A 25,556-nucleotide genomic window follows, 5' to 3' on the forward strand; every position below is an offset into this window, starting at 1 on the left:
TGTTGCTGACTCTGAATAAACACACTGGAGATTCTAGAACCTGGAAACCCTGACGTCCGTCTCTTCTCTATTCTCCTCCACTTCTTATTACCATCAACAAGCCTGCTAACTGCAGTTTATGCCTCATAATATACGACAAAATAAAATACAAACAGTAATAATCCTCACTTTTATTATATTCATGGGAAAAGAGTACCTTATGTTGTATGCCACTGTAAAATGGCAATACATTGTTATCTTGCTTTGACTTTGAGATGAACTGTTCTTTATAACATTACATGGTTGAAACTACATTGGCTCTGGTCATACAATAATCATGGACTTCAATAGTAATATATTGTTAAGAAAGAAAGAACGGTTCTCCAGCGGAAAAATACTAAGGCAAAAGTCAACTCACGGAAGTAGAAGGACCGCCGAAATTATCGCTTATGGGACAGCGACGGGACCAATAGTTTGTTCCTGTTTAAGGATGTAAGTGATTCAACCCATAAAGTTTGCTTCAAACAAGTTGTTTTTCCGAGCCAAGAGGTGAGTTTCAGTGGTTAGATGTCTGTATGTTTATGTGAATTCAGTTTTAAGCCAGTAATAATAAATGTATTCAACCCCAATTGAAATGTTTGCTCGTAGCATGGCAGGCTTATCTGAATACAAGGCCTTGAACAAACGCTAAGTGCTTGTTTGCCCTGAAATAATGAATTCATGCTAATTATGCAAGAATTATCTTTAATGAAGGTTTTTATGACGATAATTACTTTCATTGATAACTTGTTGTAGATTAGAAATAGCGTGGAGAACTCTGTTTACAATGTGTGTGTGTGTGTGTGTGTGTGTGGGGGGAGGGGTGTGCGCGGATGTAAGTGATTCAACCCATAAAGTTTGCTTCAAACAAGTTGTTTTTCCGAGCCAATTGAGTTTCAGTGATTAGATGTCTGTATGTTTATGTGAATTCAGTTTTAAGCCAGTAATAATAAATGTATTCAACCCCAATTGAAATGTTTGCTCGGAGCATGGCAGGCTTATCTGAATACAAGGCCTTGAACAAACGCTAAGTGCTTGTTTGCCCTGAAATAATGAATTCATGCTAATTATGCAAGAATTATCTTTAATGAAGGGTTTTATGACGATAATTACTTTCATTGATAACTTGTTGTAGATTAGAAATAGCGTGGAGAACTCTGTTTACAATTTGTGTGTGTGTGGGGGGGGGGTGTGCGCGCGTGCGCGCGCCTGTGTATAAAATATACTGTGAAAATGCAAAGTTAGGTGGCAGCTAATGAAGGCAAAAGGCTGTTGGTGTACACAACTAAATTTCTTATTTCTATGCACAACCTAAAACATTCTGTGGAACCACAAAATGTCCACCACTGCTCTGCCCTTTAGTTGGGTAAAATGTTAGTCCAATTTAGAATCCATTTATCTAGTTGTAATTCTAGTCTTGTTTAATGCATACTGTTCCTTGTTCATATTGGTTACATCAGGTTTGCCAATTATTTTTAATAGGTTTTGATACACAATGCTTCACAGAGCATTGTAAACTTGTAGATCTATCATCTTAGGTCCATTTTACAGAGAGGGTTTAAAGGGATACTTCACTTTAGGGCCGGGGACACATTTAAAAAATATATTAAAAATAAATGAAAAAAGTTATGGAAAATTCATGGCCCCCTCACGCATTAGAGTGTCCTACTAATGTGTGAGGGGGCCTTTATTTTGCCATAACTTCTTTCATTTTTTTTTAATATATATTTTTAATGTTTATTTTATGTGAAAGTGAAGTATCCCTTTAAGTGTTTAATGTGTATTTTCTTTGTCTCAGCTGTACAGTATGTGTCCAATGATGAATATCACATCTTGCTGCTGGTGAATGAAATCACTTCACTCCTACAACATGCATGTGAAGTAATGTCTCATTGAAGTTGTTGTTAACCCATTAAGACCTGAGGCCGATTCTAAAAATGTCTTCTAAATCCAAAGCTCTCAAAATTGTGTGTGCCAATGACCACCAAAATGATATGTATTTGGCCACATAAACCCGCATCTGAAAAGTTAAATGTCTAATCTTAACCTGAATATTTTCCCTATTGTAAGCTGAACTCTAGAATTATTTTGTAACCAGAAAACAAACTATTTCACTTGTGAGGACCTTGAAAATTGCCCTCACAATGTCTATTTTGTCAATTCTACTATACTTGTGTAACCCCTTTCCTCACTATAAAGGGCCAAAAGTCTCATATAATAAAAACAGGATCCTGTGTTCTCAGCTGTTGGTGTTGAACTGGCTGATTCACCTAGTTTACCAGTACTAATGCAGGCTTGAGTTGATAGCAACAGAATACTTATGGTGCAGTGCCTCCACTGGAGATTACTAACCCATAAACTATGAGCTTTCTTTGTATTCCCCAGAAAAATGTGAATAGTTAGTAACAGTACCAAAATTGACAACCTCAGAATAGTAACAATAAAGTGCTCAGGACCACCATATAAACGGAATAACAAACAAAGGGATTTATTCCGTTTCTGTTGTATGAGTGGATGTGTGTGGGTGTGTGTGTGTGTAATGTTTGACAGCAATAACTGTTTCAAAACAGTTGACAATAACCAAATTAAAGATTTAACAAACCTCTGCATATAAAGCCAATAACACTTATTAACCTTGAAATAACAATTTACCCTTCTTCAGGGATATACCAAACCAACACAAAAAATAGTGTGTGTGTGTGTGTGTGTGTGTGTGTGTGTGTGTGTGTGTGTGTGTGTGTGTGTGTGTGTGTGTGTGTGTAGAGTTCACAATTCACAGCTCACTCAGAGCAAATGTTCAATAACACTAATACCAAGCGCTTGGATTTTGTAAAACGGTGGGGCCCATACGTTGGTGCACAAAATCAAAGAAGATAAGAGAATACAAAAACTCCTTAGCAACACGTTCAGTCAGTGTCAGATGACTCCTCCTCCTTTTACTCACGGCTCCCCGCGAGTCACGGCCAAGTTCACAAGGGCTCCAAGGGCTTGAATGAATGAGCAACACAGTATATTCCACAGGATATATTCCACCGCGGCAGCGTTGACGCGCGACCCGTCGGCGACTCCTCTTCTCCACCGGTTGTCCCGTTTAAGCCCCGGTTAACGTGAACGTCCCCGAAAAACAAACATGTAAACAAAACACCGGACCCGTCGATTCTTCCGAGACAAGACTGAACTGGAGAATAGTTTTTAGCGAGGCACTAGACTTACAAACAAAATAAGATAAGACAGAGAATACTTGTGCCAATACTGTGAATGTCTTTCAGTTTACAAAACCCTCGTTTTCTTAAAGAAAGTGGCTCTTTCCCTCGCAAACCACAATCAGGATATTCACACTCTCCTTCTCTTTGGCGCGTTAGAAAACAAGGAAGTCTTTCCATATGCCAACCCCCTCGCACTGATGCCACATTGGCACAAAAACAGGCACCAGTAGGCAGGAAGTATTATTAGCAAAATAAAAGCTGAAGTTAACCAACGCTGCATTGCTGAGAGAAAATAAATAATAAACATATATGCCACATATTCATTTCCATTCATTTCCTATATTTAGCAGGGCTCTACATTCTCCCCCCACCAAATTTCAGCATGCCCCCATGCTGGCAACATGACATAGAACCAAAGTTAACCCCACGTAACTTAGATGACTGGTACATCAGCTTTTTTCTTTAATGCTTCCCTTGACATACACAACTTACATTTAGCAAAAGAGTTACACCACCAAGTATGACAACTAGTGTAGTGTTCAGGGAAATGTAGTGTGTGTGATGTGGGTAAGTGAACAATATGCGTCGTCACTACAGGCTCTATGCATGGCTCTCCTAGCTTTTCATACGTGAATCGTTCTGCTGGCTTCCTGTCTCTCTCTGATTTCCTTAATTTAGGTTCTGAGTTCACTATAGTAGGATCCGTTGCAGTGTTGGTACTTTCAATAGGGCATTCCTGTTCTACTTCCCCTTCTTCACCGGCATCTACTACCTCAGCACTATCTTCTATTAAAGCAGATAGATCCTCTGAACATTCTGAGACCCTGGGCACTTCTGGGGCAGATTTAGCAGCATCAGACTCTATCACCTCCGGGTCTGTCTGATCACATATTTCCAGAGTGTCAATGACCACGTCCTCTAAATAACACCCATACTCAGACTCTGAATCTGAAGAGTGCTCCAGGGGTACATTAATGGCGGAGTCAACTTTGTGATCATCCTGAGCTTGTCTCCTTTCCTTGGCCTTCCTGCGCCTGAACGTTCTTTTGGTGGGAGCAGGCTCTGGGTCAACTTCAGGACTTAATCTGACTCCTTGGCCCAAAGGCAGAATATGATTCCGGTGCATGACCTTGACAGGTCCTGACCCATCCACAGGCTTCAGACGATAGACCGGGAGATCAGATAATTGCCCCTCAACCACATACAGAGTTGGACTCCAACGATCAGCAAGCTTTTGTTTACCTTTCAGGCCGAGGTTTCGAAGGAGGACGTTATCCCCAGGATTCAAGCAATGGTACCGCACTCTCTGGTCATATCTCTCTTTGTTACCTTGGTTCATTTTAGCGGCAGTGGATTTAGCCAGCTGGTATGCTGCTTGGAGTTCTTTCTTCATCTTAGATATGTATTTCAGGTGAGAAGTCGTTGATGTTCCATCTGCTGACACTCCAAAACAAACATCCACAGGTAACCTGGCTTCCCTTCCGAACATGAGGAAGTATGGGGAATAGCCGGTAGCCTCATTTGGGGTGCAGTTATATGCATGTACAAGATGAGTGATATGCTGACTCCATTTGGACTTCTGACTGGGTTCAAGAGTTCCTAGCATGTTCAGAAGTGTTCTATTGAAACGTTCGGGTTGAGGATCACCTTGTGGGTGGTAGGGTGACGTCCTTGATTTCCTCACTCCTAACATGGTCAGCATCTCTTTCACCAACTTGCTTTCAAAATCACGACCTTGGTCGGAATGTATGCGAGTCGGAACCCCATAGTGAATGAAGTATTTTTCCCATAGGGTTCTTGCCACTGTTATGGCCGTTTGATCCTTTGTAGGGATTGCCTGTGCATACCTTGTGAAGTGGTCCGTTATTACCAGCACGTTGCACACATTGCGGGAGTCTGGTTCTATGGACAGGAAATCAATGCATACAAGATCCATGGGGCCTGAACTGTGGATATGTGAGAGTGGTGCAGCTCTTTGGGGCAGAGTCTTTCTCTTTATGCATCGTTCACATGTCTTACAGTACGCCTCTACATCAAGCTTCATGCGAGGCCAGAAGAATCACAAACTAGGGCATACGTCTTGTCGAACCCTAGATGTCCATTGCTATCATGCAGTGACTTGAGGACAATGCTGTGATATTGCTTGGGGAGCACCAACTGTCGCCGTATACGCTGGTCAGACTGCTTAACTGTTCTGTATAGCAGACCCTGATTAATCGACAATTTCCCCCAATCTCTTTTCAGCAGTGTAATATCTGGATGGTCTGTCGATATGTAACTGGCAGGTGCCTTCTGACTGACAGCTAGCCATACTTTGCCTAGGCAGGGGTCACCTTTCTGAGCAGCCTGAAGCTCAGCTGGGCTGAAAGTGGGCAGTTGATCAGCTGCTACTGCAGTAGTGTGACAGAAAACCTTTGGAATGGCAGACACACTAGCTCCCATCGGCTCAACCATGCAGGGATAGTGTCCAGTTCCGGTGTCAATGGACATGGTCTGGCAGAGAGCCCTTACCCCAGGAACTGGAATTTCCTGCCATTCGTCATCCGGTGACGCACTATCATGTGGACGTCGGGACAGAGAGTCGGCATCAATGTTCTGTCGACCTGGCCTGTATTTCAAACTGAAGGTGTAAGTAGACAAAGCCGAGAGCCAGCGGTGTCCAGTGGCATCCAGTTTAGCTGACGTCAGAATATAGGTCAGTGGGTTGTTGTCGGTTATGACTTGTACTGGAACTCCGTAGAGGTAGTCATGGAGTTTATCGACAACAGCCCACTTCAGTGCTAGAAACTCCAGTTTGTGTGCTGGATAGTTTTTCTCAGATGGCGACAGACTCCTGCTGATGAAAGCGACTGGGCGTAGACCATCACCATGTTCTTGGTATAAAACACCACCTAAGCCGTCCAAGCTGGCATCCACATGCAGAACATAAGGCTTCTGGGGATCTGCAAACAGCAACACAGGGGCCTTGGTAAGCCGAGTCTTGAGTTCTTGAAAAGCATGTTCACACTGCTCATTCCATCGGGAACCAAAAGGCTCAGAAGGTTTGAAGTAAGTCTTGTCGGGCGAATTCGCAGCCTTACTTCCCTTTGAGTGGGAGCTGGGAGGATACCCTTGAAGGAGTTCATTTAGTGGACGACAGAGCTTTGAGAAATCCTTCACAAAACGGCGATAGTAGCCGCAAAATCCAAGATACGATCTGAGCGCCGTCACAGTTTGAGGTCTTGGCCAGGTGGCAACAGCCTCAATCTTGGATGGATCTGTCGCTACTCCATTTTGCGACACAACATGTCCAACATAAGTGACAGAAGTCCTGCCAAACTGACACTTGTCAAGTGATAGCTTTAAGCCTTCTTCTTCCAACCGGTCAAGAACTTTGAGCAGCCGCTCCTCGTGTTCTTCGAGAGTTCGCCCAAACACAATTACGTCATCCAGATACACCAACACTTCCAGAAAGTTCATGTCACCGACTGTACGTTCCATGATTCTCTGGAATGTGGCAGGGGCTCCTGAAATTCCTTGGGGCATGCGCTCGAATTGGTAAAAGCCCAAAGGACAAATAAAAGCAGTCTTTTCCTTGTCTGACTCGCTCATGGGAATCTGATAGTACCCACTCCTCAGGTCAAGCACGGTAAACCATTTACTGCCGGACAGAGAATGGAGAGCATCTTCTATTCTGGGAACAGTGTACTGGTCTGGTATCGTTCGGAGGTTAAGGGTTCTGTAGTCAACGCACATTCGAACCTTCCCTGATTTCTTGCGTACAACCACGATTGGCGAGGCATAAGGACTTCGCGATTCAGAGATAATGCCATGGTTTTGGAGGTCATGCAAGTGCTTCCGCACATCCTCGAAGTCAGCAGGCGACAAGCGGCGTGACCTCTCTCTGAAAGGTCTGGCATCTTTCAGTCTTATCTCGTGCCTTGTGCTCTTAGAGCAGCCCACATCCCACTCATGGCAAGAGAAAACCTCTTTTCTCTCCATCATTCTTTCACAGAGACGTCTCTTTGCCTCCTTTGGCATAGTAGAGGTCCCAAAATCAAAGGACTCAGGGGTCAGCTCAACAGCATTTTCAGTGGTACTTTGCGCCATTGGCAGTGGAACAGAGGCTACCGGATAAATGTGGGCTAGGGGAGTTCCACGTTTCAGGAAAATTTCTCTTGATGACATGTTTTTAACAGTCACTGTAATGCGCCTACTGAACACGACCTCAGACGGGTGAACCTCAGGTCTCACTTGTAACTCTTCGGGAGAGGAAGTATCTTTAGGCTGATCAATAAGAGCAAGCTGGTCTGTGAACTCACCAGGGAACTTGGGGAGGCCAGTGACTTTAAACACCTGTCCCGGTTTTACTGTAATCGCCTTGCGTTGGGCAAACCACACCGTTCCATGCTTGTCTGTATCTTTTGGGGAAAGGTCAGTCTGTTTAATAGTCTTGTAGGCTTCTCGGAAAACAGGGTGTATGGCCAAAGTTTTTAGGAATTCTTCCCCTGCCTGTTTTCTGCAAGACTCGAACATTGTTCTCACCAGCTGAGTGTTGGTTCCCACCAATATGGCAATGTTTTCATTTGTCACTGGGTCAGGACAGACTAGAGCCAAGGTGTCAACTGTCTGTGGCACTCCGGTTACAGTTTCAGTAAATCTGAGTTGGACAGACAGGTAACCATCATAGGGGTACTTGTGAGTGCTTAAGCCCCATATTTCAAGTTGTTCGATCGGTTGGAGAGGTAAGTGTTTCAGGTAAGAGTCATAGAAACTACGATACAGGAGAGTCACTTGGGAACCACTGTCAATCAGGGCTCTTGTGTAAATTCCTTCTATCTGCACTGGTACATCAGATGAGGGGCCCACCAGACCTGAAGGTAACTGGTTTTGGCTTCCCCTCACTGGGGGCGAACATGTGGTGGAACGAACCTCATGTGGAGCCAAGGACCGTTCCTTTACCTGGCTCCGGGGAAGTTTCCCTGCTGCCGGGACCCTCTAATCAGCTTCTGAGTCACTTTCCGCAGATCCTCAGGTTGCTGACAGTTAGTTTTAGTGTGCCCATCTTCCCCACACTGGTAGCAAAAGATTCCTGGCTGTGGAGCTCTGGACGTTCTCACTCTGGATGGTGCATCCCGGGCAGCAACTTCTGGCATTTGAGTTACAGGCCCAGCCATCGCCATCGAACGCTCAGGGGTAGTAGGAGTTACTGGAGCGACGTTCAACAGTCGGGTTACTTGAGAAGATAATTCCTTCACTTCGTTTCTTAAACTGTTCAGCTCAGAGGTCACAGAAGTCTGGGTTACAGTGGCAGCAGCGACGGTAGCAGCAGTCTTCACACCTTCTCTGGCGCTGATCCAATTTTCTTCTTCTCGTACGTCACGCATCAGCTGTGAGAAGGAAGGGGGTTTCGCCAGAGTGTGGCTCAGCCTTATGCGCAGAGCGACCATGTCATGAGTTAGAGCACCCTTGACGAGCTGTTCTATCCGTGCTCGATTCATGTCTTCTGCCCTAATTCCTCCCTTTAGAAGAGTGCGGTGGAGAAGTTTGTCAAGTCGATACAGGAACGCAGAGAGTTTTTCCCCTTCATTCTGGTATGTGTGTCTGAAGGTGGTCAGAAGGTCTGCTCCACTTTCTGTAGTGCCATAGGCTGTGTCAAGAGCAGATAAATAATCAGTGGCTGTGGCATTGGGAATGCTGACCTTCAAGAATCGAACAATATCAGCAGCAGGCCCTTTTAAGCTCTCCACTATGCGCTGTCTCTTGGCAGCATCGTTGCACTGCCACTCACTGATCATTTGGGTAGCCTGCTCCATCCAGGCATCATATTCTTCCTCACCAGGGGATACAGGTTTCAATCCTGAAAACAATCTGAGCTTTCTGTAGCTAGGTCCGTCTGCAGAGACCTGGTTGCACTTGTCCACTAATTGGCCAATCGCATGTACTAAATCCATGTTCACATCTGCTTTTGGAGATTGGCTTTCTGATGCAATGGCCCGGAAATCTTCCATAGATTTACCTTCTGTTTGTAGTAGTGACAACAACTTTGCTCGGAAAGCGTCTTCCACAGGAGCAGTTTCTGGTGTTACAAGAGTTTCAACTACATGCACGGCCCAGGGTCCAGCTTCACCATCAATGCCTATTTCTGGAGGTACGGTAAGAGGGTCTAAATCTCTGCTAGCCTCCAGTAACAGGAACAGCTGGGTGCCAGTGGAGTCTCCGCGGCGGCCACAAATCTTAGGATTCCCAAAAATCTTTACTGTATCTAATACTTTAGTGATAGTCTCTTCCTTAACATCTATAGGTACCCTGCTCAGTAATAATGCACGAGAAGGGCTGACTTTTTCCTGTTGAATCCATTCAACAGCCTTAGAAAGATCCATTTTGTCTTTTTTTTTTTTTTTTTAAATGGAAACAAAAAACATGTGCCTGTCTGGTAAATAGGTGAAGAAAATAATATATCTCAGTAGTGCCTCCAAAATGTAACCCCTTTCCTCACTATAAAGGGCCAAAAGTCTCATATAATAAAAACAGGATCCTGTGTTCTCAGCTGTTGGTGTTGAACTGGCTGATTCACCTAGTTTACCAGTACTAATGCAGGCTTGAGTTGATAGCAACAGAATACTTATGGTGCAGTGCCTCCACTGGAGATTACTAACCCATAAACTATGAGCTTTCTTTGTATTCCCCAGAAAAATGTGAATAGTTAGTAACAGTACCAAAATTGACAACCTCAGAATAGTAACAATAAAGTGCTCAGGACCACCATATAAACGGAATAACAAACAAAGGGATTTATTCCGTTTCTGTTGTATGAGTGGATGTGTGTGGGTGTGTGTGTGTGTAATGTTTGACAGCAATAACTGTTTCAAAACAGTTGACAATAACCAAATTAAAGATTTAACAAACCTCTGCATATAAAGCCAATAACACTTATTAACCTTGAAATAACAATTTACCCTTCTTCAGGGATATACCAAACCAACACAAAAAATAGTGTGTGTGTGTGTGTGTGTGTGTGTGTGTGTGTGTGTGTGTGTGTGTGTGTGTGTGTGTGTGTGTAGAGTTCACAATTCACAGCTCACTCAGAGCAAATGTTCAATAACACTAATACCAAGCGCTTGGATTTTGTAAAACGGTGGGGCCCATACGTTGGTGCACAAAATCAAAGAAGATAAGAGAATACAAAAACTCCTTAGCAACACGTTCAGTCAGTGTCAGATGACTCCTCCTCCTTTTACTCACGGCTCCCCGCGAGTCACGGCCAAGTTCACAAGGGCTCCAAGGGCTTGAATGAATGAGCAACACAGTATATTCCACAGGATATATTCCACCGCGGCAGCGTTGACGCGCGACCCGTCGGCGACTCCTCTTCTCCACCGGTTGTCCCGTTTAAGCCCCGGTTAACGTGAACGTCCCCGAAAAACAAACATGTAAACAAAACACCGGACCCGTCGATTCTTCCGAGACAAGACTGAACTGGAGAATAGTTTTTAGCGAGGCACTAGACTTACAAACAAAATAAGATAAGACAGAGAATACTTGTGCCAATACTGTGAATGTCTTTCAGTTTACAAAACCCTCGTTTTCTTAAAGAAAGTGGCTCTTTCCCTCGCAAACCACAATCAGGATATTCACACTCTCCTTCTCTTTGGCGCGTTAGAAAACAAGGAAGTCTTTCCATATGCCAACCCCCTCGCACTGATGCCACATTGGCACAAAAACAGGCACCAGTAGGCAGGAAGTATTATTAGCAAAATAAAAGCTGAAGTTAACCAACGCTGCATTGCTGAGAGAAAATAAATAATAAACATATATGCCACATATTCATTTCCATTCATTTCCTATATTTAGCAGGGCTCTACACTTGTGGGGACATTTGACCCTGACAAGTATAGTCACACACACAGTATCAAACCTGATACTAATATCTGTTTCGTCCCTGCAGGGATAACGGACATTCTGATGTGTGTCTGGCAAGACCACCCAAGCTGTTCCTCCACCCTCCCATCAGCAAAAGGGACATCAAGCCTATCCCTGGCCTGGGCCACTGCAGCCGCAAGACCACCAACAGACCGCAAAGGTGAGTGCAGTGCCCGCACAATTACAAGAAAAGGTTGCCTACCACTGAAGTCATCTCCATATTTGGACCTCACCATAACAAAATAATTGACTGTTTGGTTGTCAAACTCAGGACCTCTTACTGTGCCATTCTATTGTGCCTTTTAATGGCGTAGCGCCGAAGAAGTCAGCCGTTAACAACAGTGTTTGTATGTATGTGCCCCAACATTTTGCCCTAATATGGAGTAACACGTGTCCTCAAACAATTGCCCAAGTTCTACATTGCTCCAGAATGGCCTCAAAACTGCACACCATGATCATGTTCATCCCTGTAGGCTTGTTGTACATTTAAAATAGCACCTCTATAATTTGATTCTAAACTATTTCCTTCAATACTAATGATAGGAAGGACTCATGCATATTCTCCTCCCATTTCTCCCATCTTCACTCCTCTGCTTTCTTGTCCTTCTCGTGTAGTCACTCCATGCAAGACTCCAGAGAAAATGGAAAAATGTATCTAGAGAAGTCATCCAGAGGAGGTATGAACCATAATTCTCTCTGTAATTAAACGGTAGCATTGGAGCAGTGAGTTGAAGTTCCCCTTTGTGCTGTTGTCTCTGAGATTTCCGAGATGATTCGGAGATTAAAAAGAGCAGTGTGTAGCCTCCTCCTCCACTCTAATGTTCCATGCTTCCACTTCCTCCTCCTGTCTGCTAGGACAGTACCATTTGTATGGAGCCGTTAGGGGGTCCTTTTGACTACAAAGGCTCAGAAGTAGGGCCTGTGTCCAGGGCAAAGTCAGTGGGGAGACAGGCCCAGTGTGGACATCAGTACCGCCATGAGCAACAAGGACAGCAGGTAAGAGTCCTCATAAAAGCACACCTGATTACTCACAAATACACTATTTTATCATCACTGCAACAAGACTGGTAGACGATTCAAGTTTAGGTGGTAAACTTTAACCTTCTCTCCACTCTTCCAGGTTAGAGGGGCCAACTGTACGACAATCTACGGTGTGAAGAAAGGCAACCATCCAGCATGGAAGATGAGTACCGCATCATCCCCAAAACTTTACCAGAACACCCAGACTGCAAAACCATACGCATCATCTACAACACGATTCAGATACAACACAGACCAATGTGTGATTCCCCAATGTTGTGACCGATCCGAATCCAAATGTGTTAAGCTTTAGACTTTTTTTGGGGATGAAACAGTGTTAAGGATACTTACCCTAAAGAACTTTACATACAGCCTAAATGATAATCACAAAGATTTCTTAAAGACGTGACAGCTATTCATTAATGTAGTTGTTCCAGGTTTTGAGAAAATGTGATGGATCCTGTACATTTTACTGTTTTTTTTTGTGCTGTCTTCTAATCGTTTTTAGTTAGGTTGGTGTAGTATTTTTTTCTTTTGTGTGTTTTTAGTATTGTTAAGTGCGTTATTGAATGTTGGTTTGTTCACAAAACCACAAAAATTAGGTTGTCTGAGCAGAGATGATCTTGGTTTAAGACTCTGTGTACTGTGGCCGGAACCAAATAAATTGCAAAAGAAAAAGAAAAAAGGTTTAGACTTTGATGATACATTAATTGATGTGAACCCTATCTCTCCCTGACCCGGGGCCTGAGCAACCGAACCCAGGCAAGCCCTACACAACCAGAGGCTTTCCTCGACACTGCTACCTCCCCAACACAAGAAAGGCCCGAGGTATCCACCCTATAAACGCATCAACTAGGACTGTACAAGTCAGCATCCAAAATTATATTTTGTGATTATAGTTTTGTCTGCAATGAAGTTTACCAAGTGTAGAGGGTTTAAATGGTCAATATAACATGTTTTCTCTGTCTTATTGGTGGGATGTTGCTGTTCTGACCGTCTGAATGACCCATCCCTGGCTTTCTACCCTGTTGAAGGAAATCTACTCATCACTCCCACAGACCATCATGTTACGGTAATGTATCATTGAGTATGTGTTGTTAAAATATGAGCTCACAGCGCGTCGGAACACGGCGCGTTGTAACTGTGAGCTAGATTGGCAATGTTTGGTTTATGTTCCCCCCAGAATACGTAAACTGGGGTTCATGTGGTTTATCAAATTAACTTAATATCTTATTGAATGAGTCAAGTTTCAGCACAAGCACCACTGACATCAGAGATCTGTTTCCCTCTTTCCAGCTCCATCTAAATACCAAAACACTCGCCCCCAAAACACAGTCGCCCCGGGGCAAACACGCCGGGATACACCTGGTATTCCTAAACGTAACCTAAGTAAAACTATGCCTAAACATAACCTTATTCCTAAACGTAATCTCAGTAAAATGGTGCCAAAACATAACCTTATTCCTAAACTGAACCTCAGTAAAACTATGCCTAACCCTGAACTTATTTCAAACCTTATCCTCTGTTAAACAAATACAAGAATACAAGAACCCTCAGTGAGAAAAATAGGGGTGAGCGTGTTTGGGGCGAGTCATCTGGTTACTCTCGTCTCCCTCCTTGGTACAAAACATGTTTAAATATGTACAGTGTTTAATCTCACCTGGAAGAGACACTATTACTTGCTACTTATTTGCTCCTAATTTATTTTATGATATGCAATTAGCCTCTTCTGTTTTTAATGTTTCATTACCAACGTGGTTAATGCAACATGTGTTCTTGTTTTCTCTTGTGTTTCAGTGATAGCTGTTCCTGACCATCTGGAGGACGGACACTCATCACAGCATAGAAGAATGAAGAGATTGTATTTTCTGCACCAAGAGGGGAACAGTTTTTTAAAGGAAGAATGTATTGGATCAGGTCCAAAACTTCATTAATGGACCAAATGTTTTATCGGCAAAGGATAATGTTCAATATAATGTTTAGATCATGTTACCAAGTGGGATGGTATATCGGCATTTTAGTCAGTGAAAAACCACCACTGCCACCATTTGTTACCAAGTGGGATTATATATCGGCATTTTAGTCAGTGAAAAACCCTTTAAATGTCATGAATGGACCAGGAGGCAGGCTTGCAGGTAAAAATAACAGTATTAATTCCAGGCCAGGACAACAATAGGTGAAACAACAAAAGAAATAAAGAAACTTAAATTCAACACAACATAACTAACAGAGGTACGGTGTCAACCTCACTCCATGGCAGCCCCAATTCTACTGAGCAGCTCTCTTTTATATAGTCTATACAAACCCCAACCATGGCTACAATCAACCAACCCAATGCATTAGAAATCCACCCAAGCTGCTCCCCATGTAGCATTAATCAGCTCCTCAGGCTTCAAGGCAGCCTCCCATTTACAGCATCTGATAAACACAAGTATATTATATTCCATGTCACAGCAGAATGTGCACCTTGTGTGGGACTGAGAATCTACAAGTTATACAATACAGCATAACACACAATGAATGTGTAACATTAGTAAATTAGTCAAGCTACACTGTCACAGATCTTAATTTAGTTTTAATCAAATACTTGTAAAAGCAATCGTATGTGGTCACAGATTTTGGTTTGTAGGTAGCCCAAGGTTTCAGTTGCGAATGAGACGCTGGTTAACCGCTCAAAAAGGTCTTTCTATTTACAAAATGTGTCAACATTAAAACACTCTGTATCCAGCATGTAAGAGGGCACCCAAGTTGTTTTCAGCCACGGACAAGCAGTAACTTAGTACGACCCAAGATTTTTAACATATACACCTGTGTTCTCAAATATCTGAATGCTCTAATCTGAGGCACCAAAACTTTGCTGTAACCATATTGTTTTATGTGCACAGTTTTGCGCAATGCAGCTAGATATATTGAAGTTAATGTTGATCTAAGTCTTACTGGTAAGTTGTGTAAGCTAGTTCAATTACTGTATTATTTGTATAAAATGACTGCCTTTTGTGAACTATCACTTAGGCGTCGTACACCTATTAATCCACTAGATGGCAGTTGCGAGCAATTAAGTGTTGAAAAGTGTTGCCATGTCCGCTTATAAGCGAGTTTGCGCTTATTTTTCTGTAAAGTTGCTTGTAAACAAACAAGCATTATTTTTATTGGTGGTTGCGGTTTTATTTGGGCTTGTTTCTAAACTGTAGTTGCTTATTTGTGCCAATTATTATTTAAACCAATAATTCTCAAATATATATTGTAGATCTGCTATTTTCTTGTAATTCCTTTGGGCTTGTTTTCATAGACCTGGTTGCTTATTTCTCTCACAAAACCTGGCAACAGCGCTAACATGAAACTAGCATTGTAGCATCTAACCAAAACAACGCAATAAAAGACACTAGTCCACAAACTAGACAAAAGCAATGGTTGTCTACAAAACGTGAGTTCGAACCCTACTGCACGGTGCTATATTATTTGTGTGTTTAGGGAATAGCTGGGTTAATTTTGTCACGGACCGTGGACCGACTAACCTCGGTCCCAGCCTCACTCATCTGCGAAAAGAAGATGGAAAAAGAAGAAAATGGACCGATGGGTTGGGTAATTTTCTCTAAGTAATTAAGTACATATACTCAAGTACTTCCACGAACGTGGTTCTTTTTTTGGAAAAAGAAGTCCAGAGGAAAACGTTTTGATCCTTATACTGCCAACGGGCACAAATGGTACTACAGGCAACGAACATGTTTTGATATTAAGACACTTCAGTTGAATCAAAGTTTTTTTTTAACTATGCATCAATTGCTTTTAACAAACGTATGAAATGAATTTTACTCTGCATCAACTCTTAAAAACAAGATATAACTTGTTATGGTGTTAATGCATGTGTTCAAGCAGAAGAGTGATAAACTATCTCTTAAACTTGTAATGCAGTGTTAAATTAGCAAGACTACACGCAAAATGTACAGATATACCCACCCTAAAACATGACTAAAAATAGGTTATATTTAAATAACATGACCACAAGTTGTCCACAGCATATTGCTTTATAAAGGTATGCATAACTTTATTTAAGGATGATTTTATTTCCTCAATTGGTAAACATCACACTGCTCATTCAAACTGTCCATCCTAGCTTGATCCCCCTTACTACAAACTTTAACCATAACACCTATCTACTGTTCGACGAGATTCATCATTATTCCTCATGTCAAAAAACATGTTTATAATATGGCATAATGATACCCTGGACCTTAATATACTGTATACATGAATGCACATTTCTAATAACCTTATGGATACATTAAAATAAATGTCTTTTACCCATTTAAGGAGAAAATATAATGGAATGTTGTAACTATTGAGCAACAAATACTGGTTTAAGTACATTAATATATACCAAAGAGATGTAATTGAAACACATTTTACGACCTGTTTTTACTCCCAAATCCTGCTGTGACAAACTTTGTTATGGAGATACAGCGCATGAGCTATTAACTGTTTTATGATCAATTGTGGATTTATACTAAGCCCTGTACAACTTTGAAAACATTTATTTACATAATGTGGAATACACAGTATCAAACGAAACAATTCTTGTATATAATTATACAGTATTATTCAAGCCAAACTGTTACAGGGACACAATGTAAAACAGAACAAGTCACATACTGTACACAACTGTATAATGTATTGTGGGAAAATACACTATATAATACAAACCTATATTCATCACCAGAAACCTGTATCTACAGCAGTACACATATTACAATTTAGACAATTGTCAAAATAAATACACAGTTATCTCTGTTTAGATGACCCATAACCGAAAGGAAAATGTGTCATTTATTAACTCTAACTAACATACATAATACAGTGTATAAGAGAATGACAACAACCACATAGACACAAAGTGGAATAGACTTTATTTCATATGGCAATGCATTTAAAACAGAAGGCCAGCATCACAAGGTTAACAAATAAAGATTTTAAAATGTATTACAAGGGTCACACAAACAATGTCAAATGATATTGTCTATATAACCTATAATTTTATGTAATGGTCCCCTCGAACGTCAAATGGTTGAGGGTAGGGCATTTGACACTTCACTCTGATTAACTCAATTATAATTAGCTTGGATCTCTTTTTAAAATAATAAATGCTCATGCACTTTCCAGGTCACAATATTATGAATGAACCTGTTCATGCAGTTTTATAACCCAAAGTAAATTAAATAAGTCAGGCTGAACTTACCTCTATCCAGAAGGTATACAAATAAATACATTCACACAACAAAGTATTTCAGAAAAATAAATCTCACCATAATATTAATACCCCCTTTCTTTCAATAATACAAACATATTGTTAAAAGCAAAATACCCGAAAACAATAATATACCTTCTAACAGAATACATTTTAAAGTGAATACTTTATTTAGCCCAAAGTCACTTAGGAACCAATACTGTAATTTGTGTGCCCACACACACACACACACACACACACACACACACACACACACCCACACACACACAGTCCTATTTGATGACTGGGTTATTCACTTATAATGATATCCTCATAAAGCCAATACATCTAGCCTGTAACAGGTGCAACCTCACATCTTTAAATTGTACCATTGTTTACTATACTTTAGAAAAACTAAAGTAAGCAATGCATGTCATTTGGCATTTTAATCATATCCACACTACAACCTTAAATATTAATCCTCTACAGCTCATGTCCACATGAACAATAAAACCATTACATAACCTCCACTGCAGAGAATCTCGCCACACTACTTTTGTATTGTATTGTATTTACTTTGGGCTACTCCTAACTGAACCCAGAACTGATTCCTGGGACCCCAAAACCCGCAACACGCGACTGATGTCGGAGCAACCACACTCTGCAATTGCCCTGAATTGCGACGCGTCTAGTTATTATTGTTATTGTTCATTATTATTATTCTGTGTTGGCTTACAGCCTACAGACTAGGCTAATGGGGGTACAGGTCCCTTTTACGCAAAGTCTATGTTTTGTGAGAATATTGCCACCATGACAGCTAGGCAAACGATAGCCCCCCCCCCCCCACACAGCAGAGTACAATACAAAAATAGAATGAGGCACTATATTAGGAGGACAATTGTTTTATAAAAAAAAAATTATAATAATAAAATAAGGCATAGTACAAAAAAAAAAAAAAAAAAACATTGTCCAAGACAGAGGGGCAGAGGCTCAGTTATAGCATGGTAATATCCCAAATAAAAAAATCTATAATACCTAATATTAGGAAAAAAAAGAAAAAAAAACTACCACGTGACCTTACATGAAAGAATAATATTACCCCCCTATCTGAGTTATAAACACTGAAACACTGGACAGCAAAAAGGCTGTGTTGCTGTCCACACTGGACAGCAAAAAGGAGCAGAAGTCTTTATTACAATGTAAGTAAGAATGTAAGTCTTAAGACTTACATTCACCCATTCACACACACATTCATTACATTCACCCATTCACACACACACATTCATTACATTCACCCATTCACACACACACATTCATTACATTCACCCATTCACACACACATTCATTACATTCACCCATTCACACACCGATGTCAGAGGAAACCATGCAAGGCACCAACCTGCACATCGGGAGCAATTAGGGGTTCAGAGTCTTGCTCAAGGCCAATTCGACACTAACTCTGGGGGAGCCCGGGATCGAACTGGGAACCTTGCGGTTTCCGGCCACTCTACCCCTGAGCCACTGCCGCCCCTGCACAATTAAACAAAATTTACAATTATGTGTTTGACTCCCTCCCAGTACTGCTCTAAGGTCCTAAGACCCCTCTGGTACTGTGTACGCAGGCGCTGGAGCCTCTCGTCCAGCATCCTCCACTTCCTTCGTGCTGTAGGTGGGCGGTCCCCACGCTATGCCATGACACATAAGGACTCCACCCGAGGTTGTTCGTCCTTCAGCCTCCTGATAAATACCCACAAGGAGGAGTGGCGGCGATTGACAGTGGCATTCCATCTGTGATGGAAAGCTGAAACAATCATAGATGTGTAAATACAACACACATGGCATGGCCCATTGATATTTTTTCATACATTGCTCAGTGACGTTTAACTAATTGAACCAATTCTGCATGAGAAGATGCACAGATGTAACCTCACGTTTGACTTATGAGTCTGCTTTTTCTGTCATGCTATACGATTCTATATAGAAACATATGTCACCATGACAGAAAAAGGGCAAACTTTAATTCTCTATAATTCTATTTTTATTAAATCCTCATAACCTGATTGATCAATAGTTTTTCAATTATGGCCAAACTTTTTAGTGTACAGTATCCTGGATCAGGATGCTCTCACAAGGATACCACACACCTCCTGACTCCTCACAAATTGTAAAGAGAATCTATAATCCTTTTCAGCTATCTTACCCAGGAAAGAAATATAAGTTGTTACCTTCAACCCGGTTATTGGTCCTGTTGTCCGACCCACGGCCATAAACATTCCAGACGGCTGGGGGGAAGGTGGCATGGTCTGCTACATAAGTATTGTAGAAATACTCAATGAAAGCAGCCAGTGCTGGGTACATTCCCCTCAGCCGTCTGGTCTCCCGTTCCCTGGCCATGAGCCGGAAGTTGTTGCGGACAATCAGCAGAGGCAGGTAGCCTGTGGCCATAGCTGAGTGGTTAGTGAGCCCGCCTAGGGAGCCAGAGGCCCTGGTTGCCCCAGGTACGATTCCAGGCCACGCCAGCAAATGTGTTGATGAAATGAAGTTTGTCCCTGAGCAAGACTCTTAACCCCTAATTGCTCACAGGCCCTCATTGGAAACAAGCCCGCAAGGACTTTCATGAACGTCCTGTTAAAAGGAATTATCCTTATCCTTATCCTTCCTGAGCCACCGTTTAAGATCCTGCCGGTATGGAGCTGCAAAGGTTTTGTAAAGAAATAAGAATTAGTTCCCTGAAAATTGACTGAGATCAAAGTACAAAGTGACATATAAACACCTACAATACACTAAATACATACTTTTACATTTACTTTGGAGACACAATGCATTGATTCCAGATATATTAGTGTACATGTACTGTGACATAATAATTTCATGAACAATCAATAGTAATTGAGAACTTGAAGTCTATTTTTAATCTGTAATTGAATGAGTTCAAGTTATTGTTCAATTTAAAAATGTTGATACAGGCTTTTATAAAGGACACACATAGTAAAAGTCTAGGGCAGGTTCATTGGGTCAACTTTTGATAAAAATAGAATGGAACATGCATTAAAAATATAAAAAAATTAAAAGGGTCTCCCAGACGTCTTAGCATGTATCCATCAACCAAATGACTCGTTGTGTGCTGTTAATGCACTGCCACTGACCTGCCAGGCCAAGCTCCTGGACTTTCCTCCACAGGCTCTGGCAGAAGTGAAAGTAACACCCAGTGGTCCGGACTCCTGCAATTTCAGCGCGTAGCGCATTCATTGAAGCTAATTCGAAGTCCGTGACCACGGTTTCTGGTGTCCATCTGGTAGATTTATGACAGGAGGGATGAAGGATTGATAGAAACATAGACAAACACAGACAGACAGACAGCAAAATGGGTTACTCTTATTTCCCACACACACACACACACACACACACACACACACACACACACACACACACACACACACACACACACACACACACACACACACACACACACACACACACACACACACACACACACACACACAGCCTACCCTTGTCCAGTGACCCTCTGCACCCTCCTCTTGATGAGACGGAGCACACTCCGGTACATGTCCTCCATTTTTGAGTGGTGCCAACCACTCCTACATTTGACCGTGTCTGTGTGTGTGTGTGTGTGTCCGTCTGTGTGTCCGTATGAGCACGGCCTCTCTGTATGTTTGAGCACAGCCTCAACAGCTGCGGCTGATTGCAACACAAAGATGCAACCATACAGGTACAGGTACAGGTACAGGTACAGGTACAGGTACAGTACAGTACAGAACGTACAGTACAGTACAGTACAGTACAGTACAGTACAGTACAGTACAGTACAGTACAGTACAGTACAGACTGTACAGTACAGTACAGTACAGTACAGTACAGTACAGTACCATACAGTACAGGTACAGTACGGTACAGGTACAGTACAGTACAGACCGTACAGTACAGTACAGGTACAGCACAGCACAGTACAGTACAGTACAGTACAGACCGTACAGTACAGTACAGTACAGTACAGTACAGTACAGTACAGTACAGTACAGTACAGTACAGACCGTACAGTACAGTACAGTACAGTACAGACCGTACAGTACAGTACAGTACAGACCGTACAGTACAGTACAGACCGTACAGTACAGTACAGTACAGACCGTACAGTACAGTACAGTACGTACAGTACAGTACAGTACAGTACAGTACAGTACAGTACAGACCGTACAGTACAGTACAGTACAGTACAGTACAGTACAGACCGTACAGTACAGTACAGTACAGTACAGTACAGTACAGTACGTACAGTACAGTACAGGTACAGGTACAGGTACAGGTACAGGTAGAGGTACAGTACAGGTACAGTGCAGTACAGACCGTACAGTACAGTACAGTACAGTACAGTACAGTACAGTACAGTACAGTACAGTACACACACACACTTTTGAGTAAAAATACTTAAAATGAGTAAACATACTTAAAATGAGTAAAAATACTTAAATATTAGTAAAGATAATTTAAAGTTCCTAAACTGAGTAAAAATACTTTAAATGAGTAAAAATACTTAAAATGCGTAAAAATACTTAAAAGATGTTAAAATGAGTAAAAACACGTACAAATCTGTACAAACATTTTAAAGTACTTAAAATGAGTAAAAATACATTGAAGTCATCAAAGTCTGTAAAAAGTAACTAATGAAATGAACTCATGAAAGGCACCACTCTCTTCACACTGGGTGTGATTTTTCCAGTCATGAGGACCATGACGAATGATATGGCCCTGTCCATATACAGGCCATGGACCGTCACAAACTGGTAAAACGGCCTAGGGCACGTTTTAAAAGTTCCGTCCATGTAGATCTAAAACAAAATTCAAATATTGAATTCATACATGATCAGACAGTCCAGGATTTTGTAAATGAGCAAACTTGATTACAGTATTGTGGGGATAAAAAATATAAAAATATACAATATATAGTGTAGGACCTGAATCTGATTTGTATGACCTTCAATTGGGAGAGAATATCTCTTCTGTTCTAGACATATAGAGATGAATTTATGGACCATGAAACTTCAAAAGTAGTTTACTGGCATTAGTTCAAATACTTTTTTGTATTTCAAGTTGTCATGAAATGTAAGTTAAAGGGGAATACCGCTCATTTTCAACATTTTACTATGTAATTAATTAGTTAACATGTAAAATCACATTGTTGCGACATCACAAAGATGTATACTATGTTTACTGATTTCCTAGACCTCCAGTTGTACGGAACATTAATTATTCCCACACAACAACTATACAAGGTATATTAATGACATTAAAATGTTGAAAATGTTGCCTCATTCGATTTGATCAACTTTACCAGATAGGGCTACTGAAAACAGACTACTACTACCAATAATAATAATAACTAGACGCGTCGCAATTCAGGGCAATTGCAGAGTGTGGTTGCACCGACATTAGTCGCGTGTTGCAGGTTTTGGGGTCCCAGGAATCAGTTTTGGGTTCAGTTAGGAGTAGCCCAAAGTAAATACATTACAATACAAAAGTAGTGTGGCGAGATTCTCTGCAGTGGAGGTTATGTAATGGTTTTATTGTTCATGTGGACATGAGCTGTAGAGGATTAATATTGAAGGTTGTAGTGTGGATATGATTAAATTGCCAAATGACATGCAATGCTTACTTTAGTTTTTCTAAAGTATAGTAAACAATGGTACAATTTAAAGATGTGAGGTTGCACCTGTTACAGGCTAGATGTATTGGCTTTATGAGGAAATCATTATAAGTGAATAACCCAGTCATCAAATAGGACTATGTGTGTGTGTGTGTGTGTGTGTGTGTGTGTGTGTGTGTGTGTGTGTGTGTGTGTGTGTGTGTGTGTGTGTGTGTGTGTGTGTGTGTGTGTGGGGGCACATAAATTACAGTATTGGTTCCTAAGTGACTTTGGGCTAAATAAAGCATTCACTTTAAAATATATTCTGTTAGAAGGTATATTATTGTTTTTGGGTATTTTGCTTTTAACAATATGTTTGTATTATTGAAAGAAAGGGGGTATTAATATTATGGTGAGATCTATTTTTCTGAAATACTTTGTTGTGTGAATGTATTTATTTGTATACCTTCTGGATAGAGGTAAGTTCAGCCAGACTTATTTAATTTACTTTGGGTTATACAACTGCATGAACAGGTTCATTCATACTATTGTGACCTGGAAAGTGCATGAGCATTTATTATTTTAAAAAGAGATCCAAGCTAATTATAACTGAGTTAATCAGAGTGACGGGTCAAATGCCCTACCCTCAACCATTTGACGTTCGAGGGGACCATTACATAAATATATAGGTTATATAGACAATATCATTTGACATTGTGTGACCCTTGCAATACATTTTAAAATCTTTATTTGTTAACTTTGTGATGCTGGCCTTCTGTTTTAAATGCATTGCCATATTAAATAAAGTCTATTCCACTTTGTGTCTATGTGGTTGTTGTCATTCTCTTATACACTGTATTATGTATGTTAGTTAGAGTTAATAAATAATAAATGACACATTTTCCTTTCGGTTATGGGTCATCTAAACAGAGATTAAACTGTGCATTTATTTTTTACAATTGTCTAAATTGTAATATGTGTACTGCTGTAGATACAGGTTTCTGTTGATGAATATAGGTTTGTATTATATAGTGTATTTTCCCACAATACATTATACAGTTGTGTACAGTACGTGACTTGTTCTGTTTTACATTGTGTCCCTGTAACAGTTTGGCTTGAATAATACTGTATAATTATATACAAGAATTGGTTCGTTTGATATTGTGTATTCCACATTATGTAAATAAATGTTTTCAAAGTTGTACAGGGCTTAGTATAAATCCACAATTGATCATAAAACAGTTCATAGCTCATGAGCTGTATCTCCATAACAAAGTTTGTCACAGCAGGATTTGGGAGTAAAAACAGGTCGTAAAATGTGTTTCAATTACATCTCTTTGGTATATAGTAATGCACTTACACCAGTATTTGTTGCTCAATAGTTACAACATTCCATTATATTCTCTCCTTAAAGGGGTACAAGTGTAAAGACATTCATAAGGTTATTAAAAATGTGCATTCATGTATACAGTATATTAAGGTCCAGGGTATCATTATGCCATATTATAAACATCTTTTTTGACATGAGGTATAATGATGAATCGCGCAGAACAGTAGAGAGGTGTTATGGTTAAGTTTGTGGTAAGGGGGATGAAGATAGGATGGACAGTCTGAATGAACAGTGTGATGTTTACTAATTGAGGAAATAAAACCATCCTTAAATAAAGTTATGCATACCTTTATAAAGCAATATGCTGTGGACAACTTGTGGTCATGTTATTTAATATTAACCTATTTTAAGTCATGTTTTAGGGTGGGTATATCTGTACATTTTGCGTGTAGCCTTGCAAGTAATTTAACACTGCATTACAAGTTTAAGAGATTGTTTATCACTCTTCCGCTTGAACACATGCATTAACACCATAACAAGTTATATCTTGTTTTTAAGAGTTAATGCGGAGTAAAATTCATTTCATACGTTTGTTAAAAGCAATTGATGCATTGTTAAAAGAAAACCTTTGATTCAACTGAAGTGTCTTAATATCAAAACATGTACGTTGCCTAGTACCATTTGTGCCCGTTGGCAGTATAAGGATCAAAACCTTTTCCTCGGGACCTCTTTTTCCAAAAAAAGAACCACGTTGGTGGAAGTACTTGAGTATATGTACTTAATTACTTAGAGCAATACTACCCAACGCGTCGGTCCATTTTCTTCTTTTTCATCTTCTTTTCGCAGATGAGTGAGGCTGGGACCGAGGTTAGTCGGTCCACGGTCCGTGACAAAATGAACCCAGCCATTCCCTAAACACACAAATAATATAGCACTGTGCAGTAGGGTTCGAACTCACGTTTTGTAGACAACCATTGCTTTTGTCTAGTTTGTGGACTAGTGTCTTTTATTGCGTTGTTTTGGCTAGATGCTACAATGCTAGTTTCATGTTAGCGCTGTTGCCAGGTTTTGTGAGAGAAATAAGCAACCAGGTCTATGAAAACAAGCCCAAAATAATTACAAGAAAATAGCAGATCTACAATATATATTTGAGAATCACTGGTTTAAATAATAATTGGCACAAATAAGCAACTACACTTAAGAAACAAGCCCAAATAA

The 25,556-nt window shown here is 40.8% G+C and overlaps 1 protein-coding gene across 1 annotated transcript; it reads right to left on the bottom strand.

Annotated features, from left to right (window-relative positions):
- Nucleotides 1-8,161: 8,161 nt before the first annotated feature.
- Nucleotides 8,162-9,157, bottom strand: LOC308077037 (paraneoplastic antigen Ma1 homolog; the record flags this gene model as incomplete). The annotated part of the gene is made up of 1 exon (XM_080417564.1): nt 8,162-9,157. One exon carries the CDS (start codon nt 9,155-9,157, stop codon nt 8,162-8,164), a length of 996 nt encoding a protein of 331 aa, XP_080273690.1.
- Between the last annotated feature and the right edge of the window lie 16,399 nt (nt 9,158-25,556).

Source organism: Gymnoscopelus braueri (assembly GCF_963280865.1).
Source record: "Gymnoscopelus braueri genome assembly, chromosome: 21".
Classification (NCBI taxonomy): domain Eukaryota; kingdom Metazoa; phylum Chordata; class Actinopteri; order Myctophiformes; family Myctophidae; genus Gymnoscopelus; species Gymnoscopelus braueri.